At 41.0% G+C, this 25680-nt stretch overlaps 1 protein-coding gene and 1 long non-coding RNA gene across 3 annotated transcripts in view; one reads left to right on the plus strand and one right to left on the minus strand.

The window, feature by feature from the left end:
• Positions 1 to 5505, plus strand: part of DEPTOR (DEP domain containing MTOR interacting protein) — a 133755-nt gene extending 128250 nt beyond the window's left edge. The window contains exon 9 of the mRNA XM_025450362.3: positions 278 to 5505. Within this exon, the coding sequence (XP_025306147.1) occupies positions 278 to 406 (129 nt within the window). The 3' untranslated portion in view covers positions 407 to 5505. The remainder of the gene's footprint in view (positions 1 to 277) is intronic.
• Positions 3597 to 16743, minus strand: LOC118350049 (uncharacterized). 2 transcript variants are annotated; one of them, XR_004803337.2, is made up of 4 exons: positions 15854 to 16743; positions 11424 to 11586; positions 6497 to 6681; positions 3597 to 5462 (listed from the first exon to the last, which is right to left on the minus strand). It is a non-coding gene; the product is annotated as an uncharacterized LOC118350049 (long non-coding RNA). The 2 variants fall into 2 exon arrangements; XR_004803412.2 differs by lacking the exons at positions 11424 to 11586; positions 15854 to 16743 and adding an exon at positions 8954 to 10080.
• Positions 16744 to 25680: the final 8937 nt, after the last annotated feature.

Below are 25680 nucleotides of genomic sequence, written 5' to 3' on the forward strand. Positions count from 1 at the left end.
GTTGAGGAAAATGAAGCTCAGAAATTTAAATACCTAGCTTAAGCTAGTAAATTGCTAAGTTTGGATTTAACCTAATTTTGTGAAACACTAAGCTGAATGCTTTTTCTATTATATTGCCTTCCAAAAAAAGTGTAGATTCTTGGAAATTGTTGTTGTCAGCTGGATACAGTTGGGTATTTTAAGAGATGTTAGATGTTAGAGATACACAATACCTTTATTAGAGGTCTATGAAAAAACCAGGAGCTAAATAGATACTTTTTCTTTGCCTTTCCTTTAGGTCTGTCAGTTTGTCGTCTCTGTAAATGGGCTCAATGTGCTGCATGTAGACTACCGGACCGTGAGCAATCTGATTCTGACAGGCCCTCGGACGATCGTCATGGAAGTCATGGAGGAGTTAGAGTGCTGAGCAGGTGGACGTCCTGCCCTTATGTGGCCTGAGGATGATCAAAGCCAGGACAACACAAAGCAATGCAATGACAAGACTTCCATTCAAATGGATGGTTTTGGACACACAAATCTTTTCTCCATACATACACATCTTGATTTGAGTTTCATACACTGTTTGAATGTGGAAAAACTGGGTAGATCATATAAAAAAAAAACAAATAAAAAACCCAATTTACATCAGTGTAGAAAAAAATTCAGAAATAGAATTTCCTTACATAGTAGAATTGCCTTACTCAATTTCTATTTGTAGTTCTCAGCCATTGTTTTTTATCTTAGTTCACCGAAAGTTGTCAAAAATGCTCCTCTGGCCAAAACAGTGACATGCTAAAATCCCCTCATAGGAGTCAATAGAATAATTGTTAGAGATTTTAAATTGTTCTCTTACCAAAATGAACATGGAGCTGTTTATTAAAGGATCTGGGTTTCACCACGCTTCTAATTAAAGCCATCTTCAAAGGAATATTACCTGCTATCTAGCATTTTGAAGAAGGTCCTAAAGCATTCAAGTGCTTGAAAGCCATTGAAAAAAATGACTTTTTCTTAATTCCCGCCTTTAGTATCAACTTCTAACATATGTTTTCAATTATGGCATTAGTTAGGAAACAAAAACCTCGTGATGAATATGGATGGGATAAATAGAAAGATACTACTTATGATTATTTGCTCTGATTTCTCTTTCTGAGCCTAAATAATTTTGTATTATCAATCAGTTCCAGAAGCTTCCTAGAATTAATCCAGCATATGTTGAATGTCAAAACAGAGGAATTTGTATATACACATATCAAGCCTCAGGCAAGATTTCACTTTGAAGTTGTCCCTTTTTAAGTGAAGTATCCTAGAACTTGGCCCATATGTGATAAAACTTGAACTTAAATTGCCTTGTTGGCCTGAATTTTTACTAGCTTTCTAGTGTAACACATTCAAAGGAATGACATGTCCTGCTTAGTTGGTGGGATTATTTTTCACCAAAACATCGTCTTGTGTTGTCATCTTTCAGCCCACTGTATATATGCATGTTTCTTTTTTTGGTTTAGAAAAGAATGCATTTGGGGGCTTGGTGTATAGAGGAAATTCCTCAAAGTGCCAAATTAGGTAGTCAGGGAATGCAAAACTCTTAATTTCATATAATGCATTCTGAACAACTAGGTTACTTTCTTATCATGTATTAACAAAACGAAATATGAATGTTGTACCTCAGCCATGCTTTTTGTGATAGGTTATCATAATGTAATGGTACTGGTGGAATGGATGTCATGCCATGTTAAAGATGTTACATGTATGTGTTTCTGGTCATCCAACTTTTCTGATCTTAGCTTTAGTCAGAGAGTAGGATTTTGAAATAATATAGAATGTCTCACATTCGTACCGTCGATCTACATTTGGGAGCTAGTATCGTCTCTGTTTGTATGTGCATTTATACTGTATGCCAGGCTTTGTGCTACGGCACCTAACATGTGATCCCTTTGAACTCATCAAAACCCTCCAAGATAGATATTATTACCCTCATTTCTCAGATGTGGCAACTAAGTCGGGGCAAACTTCAGAATGGTCTCCATGTTCACACAGCTGCGAGAACTACCAAGATTCAAACATGAGTTTGTCTAATGCTAAATCCGGTGTTCCCGCCCCTCCCTCAGCCTTTCCCACTGTTGGGAGCTTATTTTGTACCCAGTGCTGCGCTAGCACCCTACATCACTTATTCCTACTGACCTGTGAGGCCACTATGGCCATTATCTCCATTTTACAGCTGAGGAAGCTGATTCATCAAGAGATTAGTCATGTGCCTGAGGCCACACAACTAGTAAGTGGGAGACTTTATGATTCAGCTTGAAAAGTTTTTATGACATCTTTAAAAGATGAGTCTTAAATGCTGCCTGGGCCCAGGGCTTCATTAAGTGACAAAAGAAGGAAGACCACCTTTGACAAGGGAATCTTCTTCTTGCCTGCCATCTGTACTTTGTACTCACATCCTACTGCCCGTCATCTTGGGTCCTGGCATAATCTCACTTCCCTTGGACCAAGCTAAGTACCAGAAAAGCATCTAGTCATCCAACCAGATGCTTTCTTTACTCCATTCAGCTTCCTGCCAGAAGAGTTTCTTTGATTCAGAGAGTGTTAGTGATGTCTTTGGTCAAATGACTGCTAGGGGAAGAAAAGGAGGAAAGAAAGAAGGAAAGAAAGGAAGCAGGAAGTGTTTCTTCCTTTGGTTCCCATCACCCTCAGTTTAAAGGCCAGCTTCCAGAGAATTCTACTTAAGGCCAAGAGAGCTTTACCTTAGCTACTCCCGCAGCACCCCCTGACATCCTTACCTGGTAATTAAAGTGAGTGTTCTCATTCCCATCAGGCCACTATTTAGCTCTCTCCAGCCTTTTCACATATAGCTCCTCCTCTCTGGAATATGATTTCCCCTTCTTTGCCTGGAGAAATCTGTCTAATGAACTCCCCTTAGATATTACCTTCTCTGAGAAACCTTTGCCAGCTCCCTGGTTCAGAAATCAACTCCCCTTCTTCAAATGCCCATGGGGCCTTATGCATCAACCCCCTGTGGTGACAGCACTGATGATATTTACTGTGAGGTTGTCCCCCCACATGTCTGTCTCCCTAACTTTTCACTCTGAGCATCTGCAGCATGGGACTGTGTCTTGTCACCCAGGTGTTTCCCTCACCTGGCACAGTTTGTGATTATAGTAGCATACCAGCTATCCATGGCTGCCTAACAAACCACCCCACAACATGGCTTATAACATTCTATGTGCTCATGATAACATTCTATGTGCTCATGATCCTGTGCATTGGCAATTTGGGCAGAGCTTTGCAGGGATGGCCAGCCACTGCTCAGGTAGTGCTGGTTGGGTTCCCACACACATTTGTGGTGTAGGATGGCTCTGTTCATGTGTCTCACAGATGGCTGGGGGTGTTGACTGAGGTGCCTCCATTTCACCCCATGTGGCCTTTCCCCATAGGATTCCTCGTTAGACCTCATGAGATCAAAGAAGGTGAGAATGGAAACTGCAGGACCTTTTGTGGACTTGCCTGGAAAGTCACACAGTGTTACTCCTGTAACATGTTGTCAGTCAAAGCAAGTCACTACAGAATGAGCACTGGGTGTTATTCTGTATGTTGGCAAATTGAACACCAATAAAAAATAGATTTATTATTAAATAAAATAAATAAATAAAATAAAATAGTATTTCAAAAAAAAAAAAAGCAAGTCACTAAACTAACTCAGAGTCAAGAGGTGGGGAATAGGCTCTACCTTTGATGGGAGGAGCTGCAAAGAATTTGTGGCTACTTTTAATCCACTAAGAGTAGGTACTTACCATTCATAGAATAAAAGACTAAGGAATTAGCCAGCTATTGAAAGGCTTCAGCTTTTCAGATGCAAATTCCTGACCAAACACTGGGTAGAAGTTTGATATTAAGTTGTGAATAAAGCCCAGTGCCTAATGAAAACTTCAAAGTCGGAAAATCCTAAAATAATGGTGCCACATGGAGCCATAGAGAGCATGATTTCGTGTCCGCATTTTACTGATGAGGACACTGCAGTGTGGAATGTTCAGGTGGCGCACCCCAGCTCAAGAGGCTTGCTGGGGCAAGAGCCCGGGTTAGACACCAGTCTTCTGTCGCCTAATTATATGTCCTTTACAAGATAGCTTTTTGTGGTGGACACAGATGTGGTAAAAATAGGCCTCTGGCTTCTGGATATTCACAAAATGCAAGTAGTGCCAATTACCTGTGAACATGAAGGGTGTACATTTTAATTGACTCAGGCCTGGGATTGTTAAATCATATCATTAAAAAAATAAATATTTTGTGTGATATTTTAACAGGTGAATTGCTTTAAAATTTAGAAACTCCATTCCTAAATGTAACACCAAGAATTATTCTAAATTAACAGTAAGCAATATTTCTAAGAGCTTTTATTTCGTGTGTGTGTGTATGTGTGTATCAGTGTATTGCGTGTGTGGTTTTACTCACCGAGGGTCCCTGAAATGGCTTTCTTTGTTCCCAGAGAAAACAGTTTTGATTTTTTAGGTGGAAATCTTTAGTTTCTTCATCAGTGTAATATGTGCTATCAGTTCAAATTTGAAAGCCACGTTTATTATTTCTGCTGTGGGGAGAAAAATGCAGTTGCCTTTTGGGTTGGTTCTGTTGTGTGATGTTTTACTATTAATCTCTGATGGATAATTGCATAAATCGATAAGGGGAATAGGTGAGAAATGATGGGTAACAGGAAGCAGATATCCATGTCTGATAGATTAGATGGGGTCAGCTTCCTGCCATCTTATCAAGGGTGATAGCAATCAGCAATTAACAATTTAAAAATCATTGCCTTCAGTTCAAAATGGAGTGTCACATTTCCAAATAATTCATTCTTTTCAAATACTTGTGACAATAGTCTACTTTCAAGACCTATTTTAAACTGACATTAACTATTCTCTCCTATTGAGTGTTAATCCTGTTTCGTTTTCATCAGGAAAACTCTGGAACATTTCAGTTTTGCCAACTGGTTAGAGTCTGTTGATACCACTGAGCATTGTTTTACTATTTGAGGCAGAATTTCAGGTATAATATGCTTTTCCTCAATTCAACACCAAAAGGACAAATCTGCAGCATACCAAAATGAAGTTCATCATCAAAGTTAGCATATAATATTATCAAATGCATTAATATATGTACTTAATATATATGTTTATTTTTAAATTGGGTTGAATGTATGTTCCCCCTTCTTGAGAATTGTAGCATAACACTTAAAATTATAATATGAAAATAGATTGTATAGTATGAAATAAATGTTAAATTTTTTTAATGGTGACTTTAGGTTTACAGCTTTTCCTGTCTTTTAGAACAAATTAGTCATTTTTTTTTATCCTAAGAAAGGGTTGCATTATAAAGTTGCTCTACTACTCACCTATCAGAGAAAACACATGGGACTCATATCTAATTCTCTAATGTAGCCAAAAGTGCCGTTTGTAACACTACTTAATGATGGATGTTTTCTGAAGCTCTTTTGCCTGAAAAAAAAAAAGTGCATTAAAAAGCTTTTTCTGTACTGTATTTGATTTGGAATCATTTTCTCCCAACATAGCCCTGTATTGATGAGCATTGTGGAATAGTCTATATAGAAAAATGCTACGTAGTTGTTTACTACTGTGGGAGAATGTTCGTTCTTTTTTTATTTTCAACTACTTAGGAAATTGATTATGTAATTCAGAATGTGTAGGGGCAGGGTAAAGTATGGGAGTTAGTGATTATTTGGATTACACTCAGTATTAACTAAAAGAACTTCACGTTTTTCTCTCATTTCCTTCCTTCCTTCCTTCATTTTTCATTCATTCATTCCTTCCTTCCTTCATTCATTCATTCATTCAAGAAAACTCACTGAGACTTTGTTTGGCTAGGCATTGCATATAGATCCTGGAAATACAAAACTGAGTAGGTACGACCGTGGATCCACCTCATCCTTTGAGTCACCTTTGGGCCTGCCTCCTAGAAGTGTTCTCTCCATCAAAGAGGGTGGGGCGGGCTATGATATTATGGTGTTGAAGCAGGTGGTCAAATGCCAGAAACTACCATCTAATCCAAGAACTACAAGACCAGCAGCAACTTACATTTAACTGTATCTTTCGCACAACCATGTCCCCACTTTCCTGCACCCAAGGTAACCACAGTGCTGAGTGCTGACTTTACCATTCTCTTATTCTTGATCATTGTTTAGATTTTTTAAAAATGAAATTTATTAAAAGAGCATCAAGTTTTATATGATCTGAGATTTGCATGTTTTCGTTCAGGATTATATTACTAAGGTTCTTCTAGATTTTTGTGTGTAGTCATAATTCGTTCATTTTTCACAGGTTCATAAATTTCTAGAGCACAAGCTATTTACTTGTCATTGGGCATTTGGGTTGCTTCCACTGCTGTTGTTATCATCATTAATAGGGTTATTATGAACATTCTTCTACCATCTCCTGGGAATAAGCAATGGAATTTATCTTAGGTATTTACTTGGGAGAAGAATTACTGAGTCATGGGAAATGTGAGTGCTTACCTTACAAGTTCACATCTAACTAGTTTCCAAAGTGGTGAATCACTGTATACTCCCTTCCAAAATATGAAAGTGGTATATGTTGTGAATAGCTTCTCCAACACTTGATATTCTGTGACTTCTTAATTTTTGTCAAATAAATGTCTATTTGGTCAATGGCACTAAGAGTCATAACTTGCAGCAAAGCTCTAAATTTAAAGCACAGAAAATGTAATTAGTAATTTGTAATCCTGACTTACTACATCAGTGTCTTCATGATGCCCAGAATGTCTTGAAACTTTTCATCCTATGCCCACTCTGTGAAATTGGCGAGGCAAGGATTATTGGAAATGAGTATGACATATTTGAGGATATCCAACAAATAATTATTAAGTGCCTGCTATAGGTCTGTCACTAAGTCTTTGGCAAACAACAGTAGATAAGACGGGTCCCTACCCATATGAAGTTTACATATTCTTGGGAGCCACAGACAATAAGGAGGTTATATAAATAAAATAGTTCATTTTTGGTATGGGCTAAGTGCTAAGAAGTAAGTGAAACCAGATGAGGTGATGGAGAATGACCAGGATTTCAACAAGTGGTCAGTAAAAGCCATGTTACTCAATTCCAGTGAGGCACCATTTATATTAGGGTCCATGTGAACAGCACCCCCTGGAGTTATGTAGTGCAACAGTTCTGAGCAAAAGCCTCTGCAAGCCTGATCTTTGGCTTTAATACCTCAAGCATGGATTTGAGCCAGTCTTGGAGACCTGGAAAAGAGTGTTGCAAGCAGAGGAAACAGCAAGTCCAAAGTCCATGGGATCCCATGCTCTTAACCACCTATGACCTTCCCAGCCTTAGCGCAGATCCCAGCTGCGCCACCCAGGGATCCCGGTTTTCTCATTTTTAAATAATACAATCATCTCAGAAGGCTATTATAAAGATTAATTAGTTAATACATTTGAAGGTCTTAGTACAGTACCTGGCACATAGTATTTGAAAAATAACTGCTGGGTAGCCTGAGTGGCTCAGTGGTTTAGCACCACCTTCAGCCCAGGGCATGATCCTGGAGACCCGGGATCGAGTCCCACGTCAGGCTCCCTGCATGGATCTGCTTCCCTCTGCCTGTGTCTCTGCCTCTCTCTCTCTCTCTCTCTCTCTCATAAATAAATAAAATCTTAAAAAAAAAAAAAAAAAAAGAACTGCTGATAGCTATTGGGGCACCCGGGTGGCTCAGTGGATTAGGCATCTGCATTTGGCTCAGGTCATGATCTCAGAGTCCTGGGATAGAGCCCCACATGAGGCTCTCAGCTGGGAGTCTGCTTCTCCCTCTGCCCCCTCTCTCTCTCAAATAAATAAAATATTTTAAATAATAACTACTGACAGCAATCATTATGATTATATCATGCTAATTATCAGTCATGTTGAAAGACCCACCCTAATTCATTAGATTGTCTATACATATGTGTTTTGATCACCAACCATACATACACATTTTAGTTTTTCTCATAGACTAGATAATAGAAGTGTTAAAAAAATGTATATGATCATCGCTATATCCAACTGAGTACATTCGAAGAAGTCATCCACTCTGTCACATTTGCTATATTCCTCAGGTGCTGAGCAGCAAGGATATTCACAGGTTGGGTAGAAAACACAGCTTTGGGTTTGTGACTGTGTGTTGGGAGAGAATAAAAAGCATTCTGCTTTGGATTTTTATTCAGCTACCTCACTTTGAAACTAAAAATTACGTATAAATAACCTACCTAACATACTCTTTAAAACTGCAGACCTCATATAGAGTGATTTCACAACCGTGCATATTATCAATTTACTACCTAATCAGGTTTCTGGCACTTTTATAGCCTGTTAAGGAGACAATGAAAGTAATCAGCTGCCGAGCCTTACAGCCCAGGGCAAACCCTATTTCCCAGGGAACCCCGGCAACTTAGTCTTGATTATAAAGAACTTATTAAGGTTTCCTGAGCGAACTTTGAGGCATCGTTCCATTTGTCTTTTGTGGGCAGCTTCCTAAGGCTCGAGGCTTAGGAGAGTCATGCGGGAATTATGTAAGCGAAACCACCGCTGGGGGCTCTGCTGGCACAAGCTTTCTGCAGGCTGCTGCTTGCCTTGTACGGCTGACGAATGTGCTGGAGCCGAAGGAGGGAGCGCTCTGTAGCACACCTGGCAAAGCGGCTCGTGTCCTTTCAGCCAGGAGGTGACAGCTCCCTTTCCCTCTGCCTGTCATTCTGCCAAAGTGACTTTCTTCCTTTCCTATCTTATTCTGAAGGCCCCCTTGCTCCCTTGGGATTAAATATTAAACTTGTTTCTCCCTGAATCTGAAATGCCTCTGTCCACAAAGCCTGCTTGATGATCAATGCACTTTATGGGGGAGGGGGTGTCTCGGGACACCTCTTGAAGTCCAACCTCAAGACTGGATGAGACTGGGCAGCCTGGGGGGCTCAGTGGTTTAGTGCCTACCTTTGGCTCAGGGCGAGATCCTGGAGACCGGGGATCGAGTCCCACGTCGGGCTCCCTGCCTGGGGCCTGCTTCTCCCTCTGCCTGTGTCTCCTCCTCTCTCTCTGTGTCTCTCATGAATAAATAAATAAAATCTTAAAAAAAAAAAGTGGATGAGACTTGGGCTGGGTAGGACAGTGAGGAGAAAGGAAGAAAGAAGACCTTTCTTTGATCTGTTGCCTTGACTTTGACAGTGTGTGTGTGTGAACCAAAGCCGGGAGAGGAGCCCGGGGTTTCAAAGATCTGGATGTTCCTGCCACGGTGAAAGGTGAGGAAGGAGAATAGAGCCCTCACTCCTGAACCTGGGAAAACCCTGGAGAACACGAAGGTTAGCTAATGAGTCAGCAGGGAGACTCCCAGGTATGGAGCTTCACAGCAGGAAGGGAGCAAACATAATGTTTGTCCTTTTCCGATTGACTTACTTCACTCAGCAGAATACCCCAGGTCCCTCCACATGGAAGCAAATGGTGGGTATTTGTCGTTTCTAATGGCTGAGGAATATTCCATTGTATACATAGACCACATCTTCTTTATCCATTCATCTTAAACATTATATGGTCTCATTCATTTGGGGGATATAAAAATTAGTGAAAGGGAATAAAGGGAAAGGAGAGAAAATGAGTGAAAATAGCAGTGAGGGTGACAAGACATGAGAGACCCCTAACTTTGGGAAACGAACAAGGGGTGGTGGAAGGAGAGGTGGGGGGGTTGGGGTGACTGGGTGACAGGCACTGAGGGGGGCACTTGACAGGATGAGCACTGGGTGTTATGCTATATGTTGGCAAATTGAACTCCAATAAAAAAAATTAAAAAAAAAAAAAGGAAGGGAGCAAACAAGTGCGTGAGCTCTCGGGGAGACTGGAGTCTGTGAACGTCAGCCCAGCCAGTCTGTTGGACAAAGAAGCCCTGTTTTGTTCTGTTTTGTTTTCAGATTTTCTTTGAGCCCATCTGAGCTGCCTAAGAGGTGAGGGGGTGCCTGGGTGGCTCAGCCATAACGCATCTGACTCTTGATTTCGGCTCAGGTCACGATCTTAAGGTCATGAGATGGAGCCCAGGGTTGAGATCTGTGGAGGCTGGAGGCTGCTTCAGAGCCTCTCTCTCTCCCTCTGCCCCTCCCCCACCGCACACCTGTGCACTTGCTCCCTCTCTGCCTACTCCCCCCCCCAAACATAAAATGTGAAAAACTGTTTCTAGTGTTGTTTCTGCTTGCAGGAGAACAGGAGGAAGTAGTATATACCGTCTCACTGTGAAGTCCGTGTGGTCTCTTACTGCAAGCACACAGTAGTTCACTCACTTACATCTCTGCTTACCAGTCCCCCTTCCTTGATTTCCTCCTTGTTGCTTAAGGAAACTGGCTCACCTGTATGTACTCCACACACTTCCATCTTAGTGCATATGTGAAACTAAAAGTATGAAATTAGAACCTTTTTTTTTTAACTGTAAGAGGCCTTGTAAATTTTGCTGGTTTACTCTGTCATTTTATGGCCAGAGAGACAAACTTTGAAGAACTAATAATAGTAGTAGCTAATATTTATTTCACTCTAAATATATGCCAGCTACTCTGATGAATGTCTTTTTATGGCTGATCTCATTTAATCCTCACACATCTCCATGAGGTGGGTTCTAGTAAGATCCTCATTTTATAGACAAGGATTCCATCTCTCTAGGAAGGTTAAGTTGGTGGCACAAGATCATGTACTGGCCAAGTGGTGAGGCCAAGATTGGAAACCAGTCATTCTGATTACTGATACATACAATCTGCCTCCTATGCCCATGGCTACTTGATTTGTTCAAAAGCACAAGATCACACATGCATCTGATGGCAAGAGAACCATCTAGACCTAGACTTTACTTCTTGAGAGCACTCTACTCTCTAGATGCTGCTCTGGGGGACCACCCCTGGCCCCGTCCTGAGCAGTGATGATCCAGAACTCATCCCTCTGCCTCATGGCTGTCCTTACAGTTGCTTCCTCTCGCAGACATCAGGGGTTCTTTCTGTTCTCCTGTTTCTTCTCAACATCACTACCTCTCATTTGGTTCATTCCTAGGGTTTTCTTTGCTCCAAAACCGGGGCCATAGTCACTATTGCTCCAGCTTCCTTCTTAGAAGCTTTTTGGGAAAAAACACTCCAACACTTTTGTTTTCATGCACGCTTTTCATTTCATTCATTCAACACTTAATAATATATGGTCCTATGCGATCTAGGTTAAGTGACAATCAGTACAGTTGGGCAGCCAAAAAGTAACTTGGGAGCTCCAGAGGATAGGAAGGAGCTACAATGAATCCTGTGTCTCCAGGACCTAGTAAGGTACCCTGCACACAGTAATCTCTTAATGTTTGTTTTAAAAAGTATCTATGTTTGTAAAAATCTCTCCAAATTTATAGTATACCTTCCCCAAATGGAGATCGACCTAGATATCTTCTTGATGTTACCTCTTTCCTGCCTCCTTTCTTAGATGACCTGTGAAACACAACGTCCTGTTCATTCATTTCTGGAGGCAATCGGGTACATCCTGGTTTCCCTAGGTTCTCCAGTAAGGCCACACTGACATCTGCTGGAGCACAGGAGACCATCAATTTGGCATCTTTCTTGGAGCTGAGTGAAAAGAAAGTGGGCTTAGAGCAAGGACCAAGGAGAGGCGAAGAGATCTCCTTCTTTAAGAAGGAGAGACATTTAGGTCACAGACCCACCATAAAAGGAATCAAGGCAAAATCCCCATGATTGCAGACTTCTAGAAAGAGTTTCTCAATGATTGAGAAATTGAAAGTCTATTATATTCCATGAACATTCTAAGCGTTTTATGTATGTTATTAAGTGTTGGATTTACTTTATGCACATTGTCCCAAGTAACAACTCTCCAATGCATCTCACAATAGTTCATCAACTCCACTTAACTTTTGATCTTTTACCTTCCCTACAGCCTCCACCATGCAGATGGACTAAGTTATAAGGCCCGGCCTCTATGATATAGCTAGACTTGTACTCATGCATGCACACATATGCACACGCATGCACACACACACACATTTGAAGGTAAAGTTTTCATCTGAATGCAGTCTGTAAGAGTTGTCACTGTCTTTTAATTCCTAAGAAATTCTTCATTCTTAGCTGTGTTATGCTTTTCTCATGTGAATCAGAGGTCAAGAAAAGTGTGTTAGAGTTTTATCTTAGAAATGTGAACATGTCATTCTGCTTTTGAAGGCTACCTCAGTATCCTAGCTAAGTTACAGACTATGGCAGAGTTTTGTCAGGAGAGAAAGTGGCTGTGAACAGTCCAAGATCATTAGTGCCCAGAACAAGAAAAGCTCAATTGCTGTGCATTTTTATGGCTGCTTAACACAATGCATGTAACTGTTAGGGGGCTTCTTGACTTCAGCTGCCAGCCCTGTAAAGCAGGAGCAGAAAGCACACATCCCCTTCAGCCATATTCAACCGTGGGATGAAGTACCTCTTTCTTACTCCTTGGAAATGCCTTCTTTTCACATCAACCACATTGTGGATGCCTTTGGATGATGTCAACCTCTTAATATGAAAAAGAGCAAATCCAGAAACAAAGCATGCATTGGTTTGTTTGGCAAGTCTGGTGGGGTCAGACAATCAGAGGGTTCTATGAGGGCTGAGACCATCCCTTGCGTGAACAGAGACTGTCTCTCATTTGACAATTGGAGTCTTCCCCTGGTATCTCAAAGGCAATTCTACTGTAAAAAAAAAAATTAAAATAGTGCATATACAGCTTCTCATTTAATACTCTCCTTTCTTGGTGAAAACTTCCTTTACAGTTAGTGTCTAGACTCTAAAGTAAAGTTTCCCTCTTTAAAAATTTCTGCTGATCGTGAGTTAAGAGTGCAAGGCATTTCCTTTTGATGCTCCTTGCATTTTGTTCCTTTAACCACCAACTGACTTTCCCTCTCTCTGACTCCTTTCTTCCCCATTTTGACTTAAAACCTATTTATTCTCCTAATCAGCTTCTACCAGCCTCTTCTAGCACTTACTGAATGTTGAACTCTATCTGTGGGAGGCTGGCTGGGATGTGGCAGGCATAAACATGAGAGTGGGTGCAAAACCACATGATGGAAGAAGCACTGGAGAATCTATGTGGAGAGATTCTATGTCTGTTGGTGGGTCCATGTTAGATGACAGGAGTAGAATCAGAGATCAGCACCTAGGCAACAGGAAGACCTTAGTGCTGTTGAAGGATCTGAAATAAGGGATGGTGACAAAAGTCATAATTTAGACCAGGCCTAAGGAGGGAGGGAAAACTAAAGCCAGGAGAGCTCTACATATTTTGTCATGAGCAACATCTTCCACAACTTCCTTCTAGTCTGTATAAAGCCAGATGATGTCTTTGTGAATCAATCCCAGTTCAGTGAAATCAAAGAATTCAAGTAGACTTCTCTTAATGCCCTAATAATTGCCCACTTCATATTAACTATATTTATACAGTTGTCTTGTCTTAACATTAAAGACCCTAGACCACTCATCTCAGTGTGCTCCACAATCTCTAACATGTAACTCCATAACAAAATGAGTTATCTTTAAATGTATGAATTAAAGACAGTACCAGGACACTATTTTAACATCCTAACTTAGGCAGTTGCACTGTCAAATATAAAAGGCTCAAAAAAATGAAATGCATAATTACCAGCAACCAGGCATTTCTATCACCACATTTCCAGCAGCTATTTCTACACTAGCCATTTGGAACTTCATAAAGTTGTTGTGAGCATTAAATTAGATGAGAAACCCATTTAAAGAGCTTATTATATGCTTAGCATATAAATACTTAATATCATTATACTTATATAATAAATAACGTTATCATGCACTTTTATTTTCAGCACACCCCAACTAGGAAATGTGATTGTGGTAGACTGACTAGATGCTTACTTGCCAATCTTGCTTCCTCTTCCTGGATATACAGGAAAGCTATATTTTTCAGTCCACCTTGCCTTTGGTTGGGGCAATGTGACTCAGTTCTGGCCAATGGTATATGGGTAGAAGTTATATACACCACTTCTGGTGTACCACTTCTGGGGCTGGCTTTAAAAATATCCTGTGAGGGGCAGCCCTGGTGGCGCAGCGGTTTAATGCTGTCTGCAGCCTGGGGTGTGATCCTGGAGACCCTGGATCGAGTCCCACGTCGGGCTTCCTGCATGGGGCCTGCTTCTCCCTCTGCCTGTGTCTCTACCCCCCCAACCCGCACCCCCTGTGTCTCTATGAATAAATAAAATCTTAAAAAAAATAAAAATATCCTGTGAAATCTTACACTCCCTCTTTCCCTCTTATATGGGTCCAGAAGATAAAGATTCTGTGATAGAGGAGTCACACAATGGAAAGAGCCTAGATCCCTGAGTTGTCTGGGAAAGAGAGCAACCTGACTCAAAACAGGCTATGATGTGAGCAGGAAACAAACTTATATTGTTGAAGCCACTGAGACTTGGTAATACAGTGGTATTAAGGAAAAGGAAAACAAATATGCTTTAAATTAGCTATTGTTTTTTGAAAGCAAATCACTAATTACCAAATAAAGCAGAAGAAAAGATTCACACATGAAACAAATCTGCAAAACTATGTGGAGGTTTTGGAAAGCTACAAGGTGTCATTCTGCTAGATATAAGTCCTGAGTTTGTACATCAACAATAATGGCAGAGTTGGATGTGAATCAGATGCATCTGACCCCAGGACAAGTACTTTTTTTTTTTTGACCACTACATCCTTCATCAGTTTGGGATGAACCAGCGCAAGTGCTTCCTGCAAATTAATGATAAGGTACCAGATCTCAGTGGTAGATTGAACCAAACTAGAATGAATGATGTGTTAGCCAAAGCCTTTGATAGATGATAGAAAGGATGGTGGAAAAAGGGAGAGCAAAAGTGTAAAGCTATAAAAGCAGTGCTGAAAGTTTGGAATGGTGAGCTGTGCCATGAGCAGGAAAATGTGTTACGAAGCCAGAAGCCAATAGAGGGGAACAGGGCAGAAGTGTGGAGTAATGGAATCAGGAAGAAAGGCTCAGGCTGGAGACTGAATCAAGCTGGAGGGTATTAGAAACTGATTTGATGTCATGTTGGCAAAGGGAACAGCCCCAGATGGACAGGACCCAGCAGGATGGACTTGAGGCAAAGGAAGGAGTACAACAGGAAACCTCCTCCAGACCTCCAACAAATATCAGCCCAAACTGTGTCATGGCTATGGAATGTGGAGAAGCATAATATATAAAGACTAACTCCATTATCTCTTATGGTGATGCAGCTCTTTGGTGAAGTGTGGAGTAAAGGGACCCAAGATCAAGGCTGGGTATGCTTGGAAGAGCATGAGGGGGTCAATTCTGCAGAACAAATGGAGACCAAGAACCAGATACAGAATCAGGTACCTGCCAAATAATTCAAGCAAGTGGAAACCATCCAATTTAGGAGTTGGGCTGTGAAAAGAATTCCTGGTTAATTTAGAGAAGAGTTATAGATCAGTCAGGATGTTTTTTTTTTTGGTTGTGACAGAAAACCAGCTTGAACTAGCTTAGGGGGATAAAAAGACTTTATTGCTTTGTTTAACCACATTACAATAGGAACAATGATTATATAATTTATCATTCACCTGGAACAGTTCTGAGAATGTGGGAGGAAGCTATTAATGATTAAGCTAGGGCAACAGGTGTAAACTGGGACTGTCTAGGCAAAGTGGGAACTGGCAAAACTCAGTGAGTGTTAGGAAATCAGGATGAGTAAAATCTAAAAGATTCCCAGGGATCTCACTCTCTGAGCAGCTGCTACTTTTCTCTACTTTCTCCTTCTCTTGTGTGGGCTTTATTTACATAATCTTATGTCACAGTGGGCATAGTTGCCAGGCTTAAATTCTTACAGCTTACCAATCAGCGAGAAAAGGATGCTTTTCCATTGGCTTCAGGATGAAATGTCCTGCCCCAGAGTTCCAAGTCATCTAGCATGTGTCACGTGACCACCCCTGGACCAATCTTTGTGAACAAAAGAATGGATTCCTACTATTGGTTCACCTTGGGTCCTATGCCCTTCCTGGGTCGAAGACATAGGAATACTATGAGGCAACGGTCCCAGTAGTTTGAGAGCCTTTTTCCAAAGACCTTGGAGACAAAACTGTACATACCCACTTGTACAATGATGGCTTTGTATAGAGTGCCTGCTGCCAAATCCATTGGCAGCATGGAAACATGAAACACAGCTGTTAGATAAAATACATGCTATATAAAACACAGCTGGTGGGCACTGGAGCTACCTGGGAAGAGTGCTAAACCACAGACTTTGCAACCCTGGAAACTGTTGGATTGCTCTATCTCTTTATAATCTAGTATATAATCATCTTTTAACGTAAGGCTTCAGGACTCACTGGTCCTATGAGCCTCTAGCACCTCTCAAGTGAAGTGAGCTTACTCCAAAAAGCCATTGGCAGAGCCTTACAGGCCCTGAGCACCTTGATTTCAGATGGATACTTGCGGAACAGAAAGGAAAATGAGGATTCCATAGAAAAGGATTTAGGAGAATGTTAGAGATGGACATCCCTTCCATTCCAGCTTGTCCAAGCTCCCAGTTCTGCTGCTGCTGGCTCCTGCTTCAGCCCCATTGTTGGAAAGCACAACCATTTATGATGAAACTTGGAACAGAGAGACATCACCTCTACCCATGATGCAGAGGACCTCTTGGTAGCTAAAGCTCACCAGCAGTCTGCTTGTCCCCAGCCCAGCCCTTCCCAGGAAGAAAAAAAGTGGATAAATGTGTGGAAGGCTAACTGGGTGACTGTGGGCTCCCATCCAAAGAAACAATTTAGCCAAAGGGCATGGTAGAGAGTTGGCCCAGTGGAATTTGATTTCACAATGGGCCCCTTGCCACCACAGACAGCACAGTGTTTACTGGAGAGAGCTCGTCAACCTCAAAGTAGTGCCTTCCAGAAAACTGTAGCTTTTGCTCTAAAAAAGAAACCAACCAGCTCAACCCAAGCCCTGTTGGAGTGGGTAAGACTATCCTTACCACAATGCTGATCAGCAGGAATGTCACCTGCAAGCCCTGCCCTTTGGACACAGCCAGCAAGGTTGAAAATGCTGGAAGCTGTACCTGTTCTTTGGAACCCAACATAACAAATGGGAGATTCCACAGCAGGCTATTAATAGGTAAATTCTTCTTGCTGGGCTGCAAGTATCTGAGCAAATCACAGGAAATTCTTCTTAAAACTAAGCAGTATGTGAATAAACAAACACACCAGCATCTGGTTCAGGATAAGTAGCTAATGAAACATGTCATAGTTCACCTTGGCTCAGAGTTCAGGAACATGAAACAAATCCCTGGAAGTTGATGTGACCATTTCAACTCAGGTCTTTGGTCAGTATATGTATTGCCAGTACCATTTTGTTCATTTCTTCTTTCAAATGTTTCTTCTCTCTTCTCCCATTGTCCAGGACAGAGGATTTCTTTTTTTTCTTTTTATTCAAATGTGTAGTTGTAGCTGTGATCCTGTTCTAGACTAAAGCATTGATCTGCCTGGCTGCTGGGAGGGCTTGTGGCTAATAGTGCTTGGCTGGGCCTCCTCCAGCCCAAGTCCTCTGCTAAAGAGAGCTATCCTGCAATATTCACAATAGCCCAGGTATGAAAACAACCTAAGTGTCTTTCATTGGATGAATGGATCAAGAAAATATGGTGTATATGTACAATGGAGTATCATTCTTCCTGGCATTTGTGACAATGTGGGTGAACCTAGAGGATGTTACACTAAGGAAAATAAGCCAGACCATAAAAGACAAATAGTGCATGGTATCACTTACATGTGGAATCTAAAAAAGAAAGTTGAACTCATAGAAACAGTAGAAAAATGTTTATCAGGGGCTGAGGTTGAGGAAAATAGGGAGATATTGGTTAAGGGTACAAACTTTCAGCTATAAGATGACTATGGTCTGACTATCTAATGTATAACACAGTGACTATAGTATTGTATAATTGAAATTTGCTACATGATTAGAACTTAAATATTCTCACCATAAAAGGAGGAGGTGAAAGAGAGAGAGAGAGAGAGAGAGAGAGCAAGTACTGCCTCACCCTAGGTCATGACTCCTTCCTTGGGGGCTGTCCATGTCTTTGAAGGAAAAATGAACTTGCTGAACAGAAAGCGCACAAATACTTAAAAGGTTATTTCTCAAAAGAGACTGTGTGCTCAGTTTAGACTATGTGCTTTTTAGTAAAGGGCCTGAACCCTTACTCCAACTTGAGGTGACTCTGAAAGGTCATTTAATTCCCAAGCTCCCTGTGGGATTGGCCAAGGTCTTTGCTTACACAGCTTCCCTGTCATTTGCTCCGTCTGCTCCATCATGCTTTGATCTCAGATAGTTTCTGAAAGCACCCACCCCAGAAACTCACTGTATATAAATCTCCATCTTAAAGTTTGCTTCCAGATAATCTGACTCCTGATGATGTATAGCATAAACACAGAAAAATGCATTGATTATAACTGCACATGAATACTTACAAAATGAACACACCCATATAACCAGCACCCAAATCAAGAGACATCCCACATGCTCTCTTCCCATCACCAAAGATAACTGTTATCACTTCTATCAGCATACATTTGTTTAGTCTGTGTTAGCTCTTTATCTCAATGGTATCATATAGTACATACTCTTTTTGTGTCTGGTTTCTATTGCTCAACATTTTGGGTGATTCACTTACACTGTTGCACGAGGTTGTACATAATTCATTCCGAATGCTTATTCCATTGTGAGATTATAATGCAGTTTATTTTTCTACTCTTTGGTTTATGAGCATTTGAATAATTCCAGTTTGAGAAAATTAAGAATAGTACCCAAAGGAACTTCCTAGAAGGACATAAACAGTCATTGCATAGGGGATTGCATATATTTAGTTTTAGTGGATATTGTCAAGCAGTATTCCAAAGTGGTTGTACCAAGTTATGCTGCCACTGGCAGTGCATGAGGTTGAAGACTAACACTTGGTGTTTCCCACCCTCAGTCACTATGGTTAGCATGTGGTGGTAGTATATTGTGGTTTCGATTCATATTTCCCTGGAGGCCAGTAAAGCACAGTTTCATATGTTTATTGGCCATTTGGATATTCTTTAAGAATGTCTGTTCAAGTGTTTGCCCATTTTCTGTTGACTCATGAAGATAACACTCTCTTTACTGTTGACTGTTGGGAGACCCTTACAGAGACCATCTTTGGCAGAGAGGAAACGGGAATGGTGTTTTGTTCAAGGACAAAGTAAGAGACAGATGAAGAAACATGCAGGGAAGTATATAAGAGTTAATAAATATGGACTTCAAAGCTTCGGGAATGAGATTCATCCATGGCAGCAAAGCCACTGATGTGAAGAAAAGTAAACTGAGGCGGGGTCAAGGAAGTGGTGGACACAGATGGGGTCCAGCTGTTGGATGCAAGAAAGCCCAAGTGGTGACTAAAGTGGGTGCTGGTAAGAACCACAAGAATTCACTCAATTGATAGATGAGAAATATTATTTATGGTTGCCAAAAAGTTAGAAAAGACTGTGTTTCCAGAAAGAGGTTGGAATGAAACAGAATGGTTATTGTCAGTCTTGTGTGTCCAGGCAGAAACTCAAGACCATCACGTGGCTAGCATGGTATTTGAGCAGAAGAGAGGATGCACACTTTTTTTTCACTCAACCACCACATGTAGGAAATAACAAGAATACAAGAACACAGAAAATATCATTACCTAGGCTGCTCCGTTCCGAGGAGCAGCCCACAACCTCAAAAAGCAGGAGGGAGCTGGAGTCAGACCTACTGTGACTTTGCCATCTCTTCCTGTGTGTCTATGGAACCAACCTTCTCCAACACCCCAGCTCTAGCACCAGACCTGGCATTTCCTTTACTGCAGGATATTTTGAAGCAACTCTGGATCCTGCTTTTTTCTTGAGGTTCATTATGCTGGCTCCTGAGTCTCTACGGCTGACCCTAAAAACTGGGATCCTGGTTTACCCTTTTTAGACCTTTATCTGAAGACCTCTGCCTTGAAGATTTTGTTTTGTAGGAATAGGCACTCTTAAAGGGAACCTGTATTTTAGAGATGGGGGAAGCTGGAGAAAGGGAATACTTTATACAAACCTAGTCTACCCTATTGATCCTGTAGGAATCTTGTTTCTATTGTTAGTAGACAAGGAATCCAGAAAAAAACCCCACCTTTTCATTTCTTTAATTCAGCGACATTTTTATTGCTCATCTGCTATGTGCAAGTAAATGAGATAATGTGTAATTGAAAAATTGTGCAATAGTCATTTTCAACTGGGACTAATTTTGCCCCCAGGGGACGTTTAGCAATGTCCTAGGACGTATTTGGTTATCCCAACTGGGTGCTACTAGCATCTATTGGGTAGAGACCAGGGATTCTTCTAAACACCCTTCACTACCAGGGCAGCCCTCTGTAACAAAGAACTATCCAGTCCAAAATGTTAATAATGCCAAGATTTAGAAACTGACTCATACCATCTGGCTAATACTTCAATATCTTTCTGAAACCTCCTATAGTGCACAGGGTTGCCCTTCATAACAAAGAATTATCTGGCCCCAAATTTCAATAGTCCCACAGTCGAGAAATAGCTCTTGTTCTGCTCTAAATCCTGGCTCTTCCTAAGCCCAGGAGTGGCTTTTTTTCTACTTTTTTCTTATGCCAAATTCTTTGGTATTATACTTACTACAAATAAATTATGAGCATTTTTTATGGGCCAGGCATTGTGCTAAGAACTAAACACTTATGGTAAAAACTACATTATCTCATTTACTCATCAGGAAAACATGAGGTAAGTAACATTATTCTCATTTTAAGAAACAGAGGTTCAAAGGTATTAAATAGTGTCCTCAAGGTCACGCAGCTCATATGCGACAGAGCTAGCATTTGAAAACTAGGTTTACAAAGGCTAAGCCCTTAGCCACTTCATTCTACCCATCTCTTGTGATAATGTCATTACTTTGTGTTTTTATGAGGTTTTGTTGCTTTCAAGTCATTTGTACAAAATTATCCCTAAAGCACGAGTTTATGGTAAAGCGCTGGCTTAAAGTCTTATGTGTGTTTGAATCCTAGTCCTCACTGACTCTGTGACCTCAGATAAATTACTTGACCCCTTTCGGCTTCAGTATTCTCATCTCTAAAAGGAGAGCACTGAGCTAATTGTTTTCTTCATGCCCTTCCAGTTCTAATATTCTTTGCTAATAAATGATATAAGGTAAAACTGCCGTCTAGGCCATTGGCTATCAAACATATTATTTATAACATATGGCAAGAGATTAATTTTTGCATAATGGCTCAATACACACACACGTGTTTATTATATGTGTGTGTTATATGTGTTTTTTTATATACAAGATATATATATGGTCATTATATATATATGTGTGAACAGAAGTATGAGTTTTATGGAGCATAGTGAAATGTTCAGATCCAATAGGTTACACCACAGAAACAAAAAAAAATCTCCAAATGATAAAGCAACAAAGATTTTGTTCTGGCTTATGTCTTGTGCATCATGAGGCAGCTAGGGATCCTCATTCCAGGACACAGACTCATCGAGCAGCCTCCTTCCCAAACATTGCTAGTCTCGGCAGCAGAGGGGAAGAGCATGGCATATCCCACAGCAGCACTCAAAACTTCCACCTGGAGCGGCACATATCACTTCTGCTCACATTTCTTTGGCCAAGTCACCTGGCCATACCCAGGGGGTGGGGAAATGTAATTCCATGCGTGCCCAGGAAAAGTATCAAAAATATCTGGTGAACAGCATGAATGACTACCACAAATATGTACTGTGATGGTTAACTTTATGTGTCAACTTGGCTGGGCCATGGTGCTTAGATATTTGGTCAAACATTATTCTGGATGTTTCTGTGAGGGTGTTTTTGGATAAGATTTACATTTAAATTAGTGGACCGTAAGTAAAGCAGATTGGCATCCAGAATGTGAATGGACTTCATCCAGTCAACTGAAGGTCTGAGTAGAACCAAATGCTGGCCATCCCCTGAACCAGAGGGAATTCTGACAAGAGACAGCCTTTGGATCTGAAATGCAACTTTGGCTCTTCCTGGGTCTCTAGCCTGCTGACCTACTCTGCAGATTTTGGACTTGCTAACCTCCATATAAGCTGATTCCTTAAAATAATTTTCTTTATATATACATTATAGATACATAGAATATGTATTATATATATTCTCTGTATATCCAATATACTATATAGAGTAACATATGAATTCTACATACATACTATATATTCTGTATATATCTTTTTTTTTAAGATTTTTTTATTTATTCATAGAGATGCAGAGAGAGAGAGAGGCAGAGACACAGGCAGAGGGAGAAGCAGGCTCCATGCAGAGAGACTGACGTGGGACTCAATCCAGGGCCTCCAGGATCACGCCCTGGGCTGCAGGCGGCGCTAAACCGCTGCGCCACCGGGGCTGCCCCTATTCTGTATATATCTTTTAAATAACTTTCCATATATTCTGTATCTACTACTTATATATTATGTTTATTATATATACATCCTAGTACTGTTACTCTGGAGACCCCTGGCTAATATATACATACCCATACTATGTAGGATACATACTGTTGTTCTCTTTTTCAATTTAATTGAGTTCTATCCTATCTGACCCTATTCTATTTCGTTTTTTTTAAATGCTAGTTAAAATCCAAGAAATCTATTTGAAACTTCATCACAATCATAAACTACAAAAATACTGGCTTACATCCAATTGGAAGTGAAAAAGTTAGGAGTAAACCCTAATTTTAGCCAACCTGAGATTATTTTACTGGTTTTACACAGTAAATGTCATTGTGTCTATGTTCTGCTCAAAGGGAAAACAAAACAAACAGAACACTGCTTTATCTTAGCAATCAGCGAGCCTCTTTTCTCATCAAAGGAAGCAGACTCTAATCATGTTCATTGATATAGCAGGAGCAGATTATTGATCTAGAAGAATAGGTGCAAACCCTAAGTGATTGAACTGAGCACATGTCCGGACTCAGGTTGCAATATTTAGCAAACATAGAAATGCCATCCTTGGGATAATGGATGTTATGGGTTGAATTGCTAGGAAATCCCCAGTACCTCAGAATTTGTGAAACAATAATAGAATCCATGTGGGCAGATTGAACCCACACTCTAGAATGAGAATTACTTATACCTTACTATACAATTAGCATTCCATAATTATACAGTTCAAAATCCAGTTATTATACAATGATACTCTACCAGAGAATAACAATTACTCCTCACCAAGGAACTGCTGAAAATCATTAGTTGTATAAGTCTATCCCAACAAATAAGTCCCTAGTTAAACTCAGTAGGAATTATTATAAATAGATATATGGAATGGTCAGACATTATCTATTTAAAATAGCTATATTCAGGTACAAAATAGGTAAAACTATGTTTTATGAGGCCATGCTGGTTGCATACTGCACAACGGTAGGAGACACATTCACACAAACTTTGAGGGATGGCGCCTCCTGCAGTTGTGCAACATGGTAGTATTGGCCAGATAAGCAGTCTCCCATATAGACTATGCCTTGTAGGCTTTTCCCCTTTGGCTCTATTGGGTAAGCACAGCTCTTAGCTAAGGTGATGGACTCAAAAATATTACTTGATTCTATCTCCATATGAAAGGAGATGAGGCTTTGGGAATTGTAATGGGGGGGGGAGGGGCACCACCAAAGTGTCACAGCTGATAAGAGACAAAGTCATTTTGTAATTATGCCAGTGCTCTGAGTCAGAAGATACCTACAGACTTGGGTCTGCCGGTTGCCTTGTTTTTTACCGAGGACAAATCGGAGCCAAGAGTCACACCATTTAAAAACTGTGAAAAGAAGCAAGCAATTTGTCTTGCCTGTTAGAAAGGTGAGAAACATTGAGAAAATTAAAGGAGTCTCCCCCCCCTTCTGTCCCATGCAACCTCCATGCAGGTAGGAGGAGCAAGAATGGCGTAGAAGGAGAGAGGGACAGGCAGCCTGGAGTGGAGTCGACTCTGTGGATTTTTCCTGTGTGTGGATTCTGTGTTTGTGGGAGAAGATGCGTAAGAGGCTTTCTGCAGTGAGGAGAGATGCTCAAACACCCAACTGACAGGTGGATAGTGGGCATGTGTGGAGAGACTGGGATTAAGACAAGAGTGAGTGGTGGGGCTGTGGTTGGTGCAGAACACCCACTCCTCCTAAAGCATCAGCCCCTGGTGCTGTTTGTTTTAAAGCAAAATAGAACAGGGACACCTGGGTGGCTCAGAAGTTGAGCATTTGCCTTTAGCTGAGGGTGTGATCTCAGGGTCCTGGAATCAAGTCCCTCATGGGGCTCACCGCGGGGTCCTGCTTCTCCCTCTGTCTATGCCTTTGCCTCTCTCTCTTGTCTCTCATGAATAAATAAATAAAATCTATTTTAAAAAAATAGAACAGGGACACTTGGGTGGCTTAGTGATTGAGTGCCTCCCTTCGGCCCAGGGCATGATCCTGGAGTCCCAGGATCGAGTCCCACATCGGGCTCCCTGCACGGAGCCTGCTTCTCTCTCTGCCTGTGTCTCTGCCTCTCTCTCTCTCTCTCTCTCTCGCTTTCTGTATCTCTCATGAATAAATAAATAATTTTAAAAAATGGAACAAATCCACTGCCTTAGCAAAACAAAACACCTCTGCAGGCCCCCTACTCCCCTCAACCCACACTTTTGTAGTCCCCAGTCGAGAGGGTCAGAAGCCAGCAAGAGCTGTGCCTCCACGTATCTGAAGGGCACAATTCTGCCCATTTGATGTTCCTTTCATGGGCCATTTCAGACTTGCTGTAAGTACTGTCTCGCTCAGGCAATTGGCCCAAGAACCTGGTGATAATTCTTCCTGGAAACAAAGGTAGAGTGAATCATATTCATTATATCCAGGGGTGGCTATTGAGTAGGTTAGGGTTTAGAATCAGTCAATATAAATTAAAGATGATTTTGTATTGATCAGTAAAATCTGCATATGAAAATGTGTTGATTTCTGGAGTATTTAATCTTTGTCTCATTTAGCAAGCAAAACCATTAAGCCAATAATAAATAACAGGTAACATTTATTGTCCTTCCTGAGGCAGACACTATAGACTTACATAGATTATCTTATTCTGTCTCATTAAATGCTTGCAATAACTCTCTAAGGTGTATGGTTGTTTTTTTAAAAAAGATTTTATGTATTTATTTGAGAGAAAGAGAGAGCACAAGTAGGAGGGAGGGGTACAGGGAGAAACACACTCTCTGAGCAGGGAGCCCGATGTGGGACTGGATCCCAGGACCCTGAGATCGTGATCTGAGCCGAAGGCAGACGCTTAAATGACTGAGTCACCCAGGCACCCTCTAAGGTATGGATGTTGTTTTAACCCTAATTTTTCAGGTGAAAATGCTGAGTTACAGAGAGGTTAAGTGACTTTCCCAAAGCCACACCATCAGTGGCAGAGTCGGGATTTGAATCCAGAGGGTGTGGTCAAGTCACCACCCATAAATCTAAGTAAGTAACCAACATTAAATTCTTGCCCCTCTTTGCACTCCACCAATTCTTTTGAGTTTTTGCCCAGGCCAGTGGAGGGAGTCATCCCAGAAATTTAGACATGCAGCCATCCCCACTCCCACTGTCTGGGAGAAAGACAGGTTCATGAGAGGATCATGCAACTTCTTGAATTCTGTTTCTGATAGAAACATCATCATCT

This window comes from Canis lupus, chromosome 13 (assembly GCF_003254725.2).
Source record: "Canis lupus dingo isolate Sandy chromosome 13, ASM325472v2, whole genome shotgun sequence".
NCBI classification, from domain to species: Eukaryota; Metazoa; Chordata; class Mammalia; order Carnivora; family Canidae; genus Canis; species Canis lupus.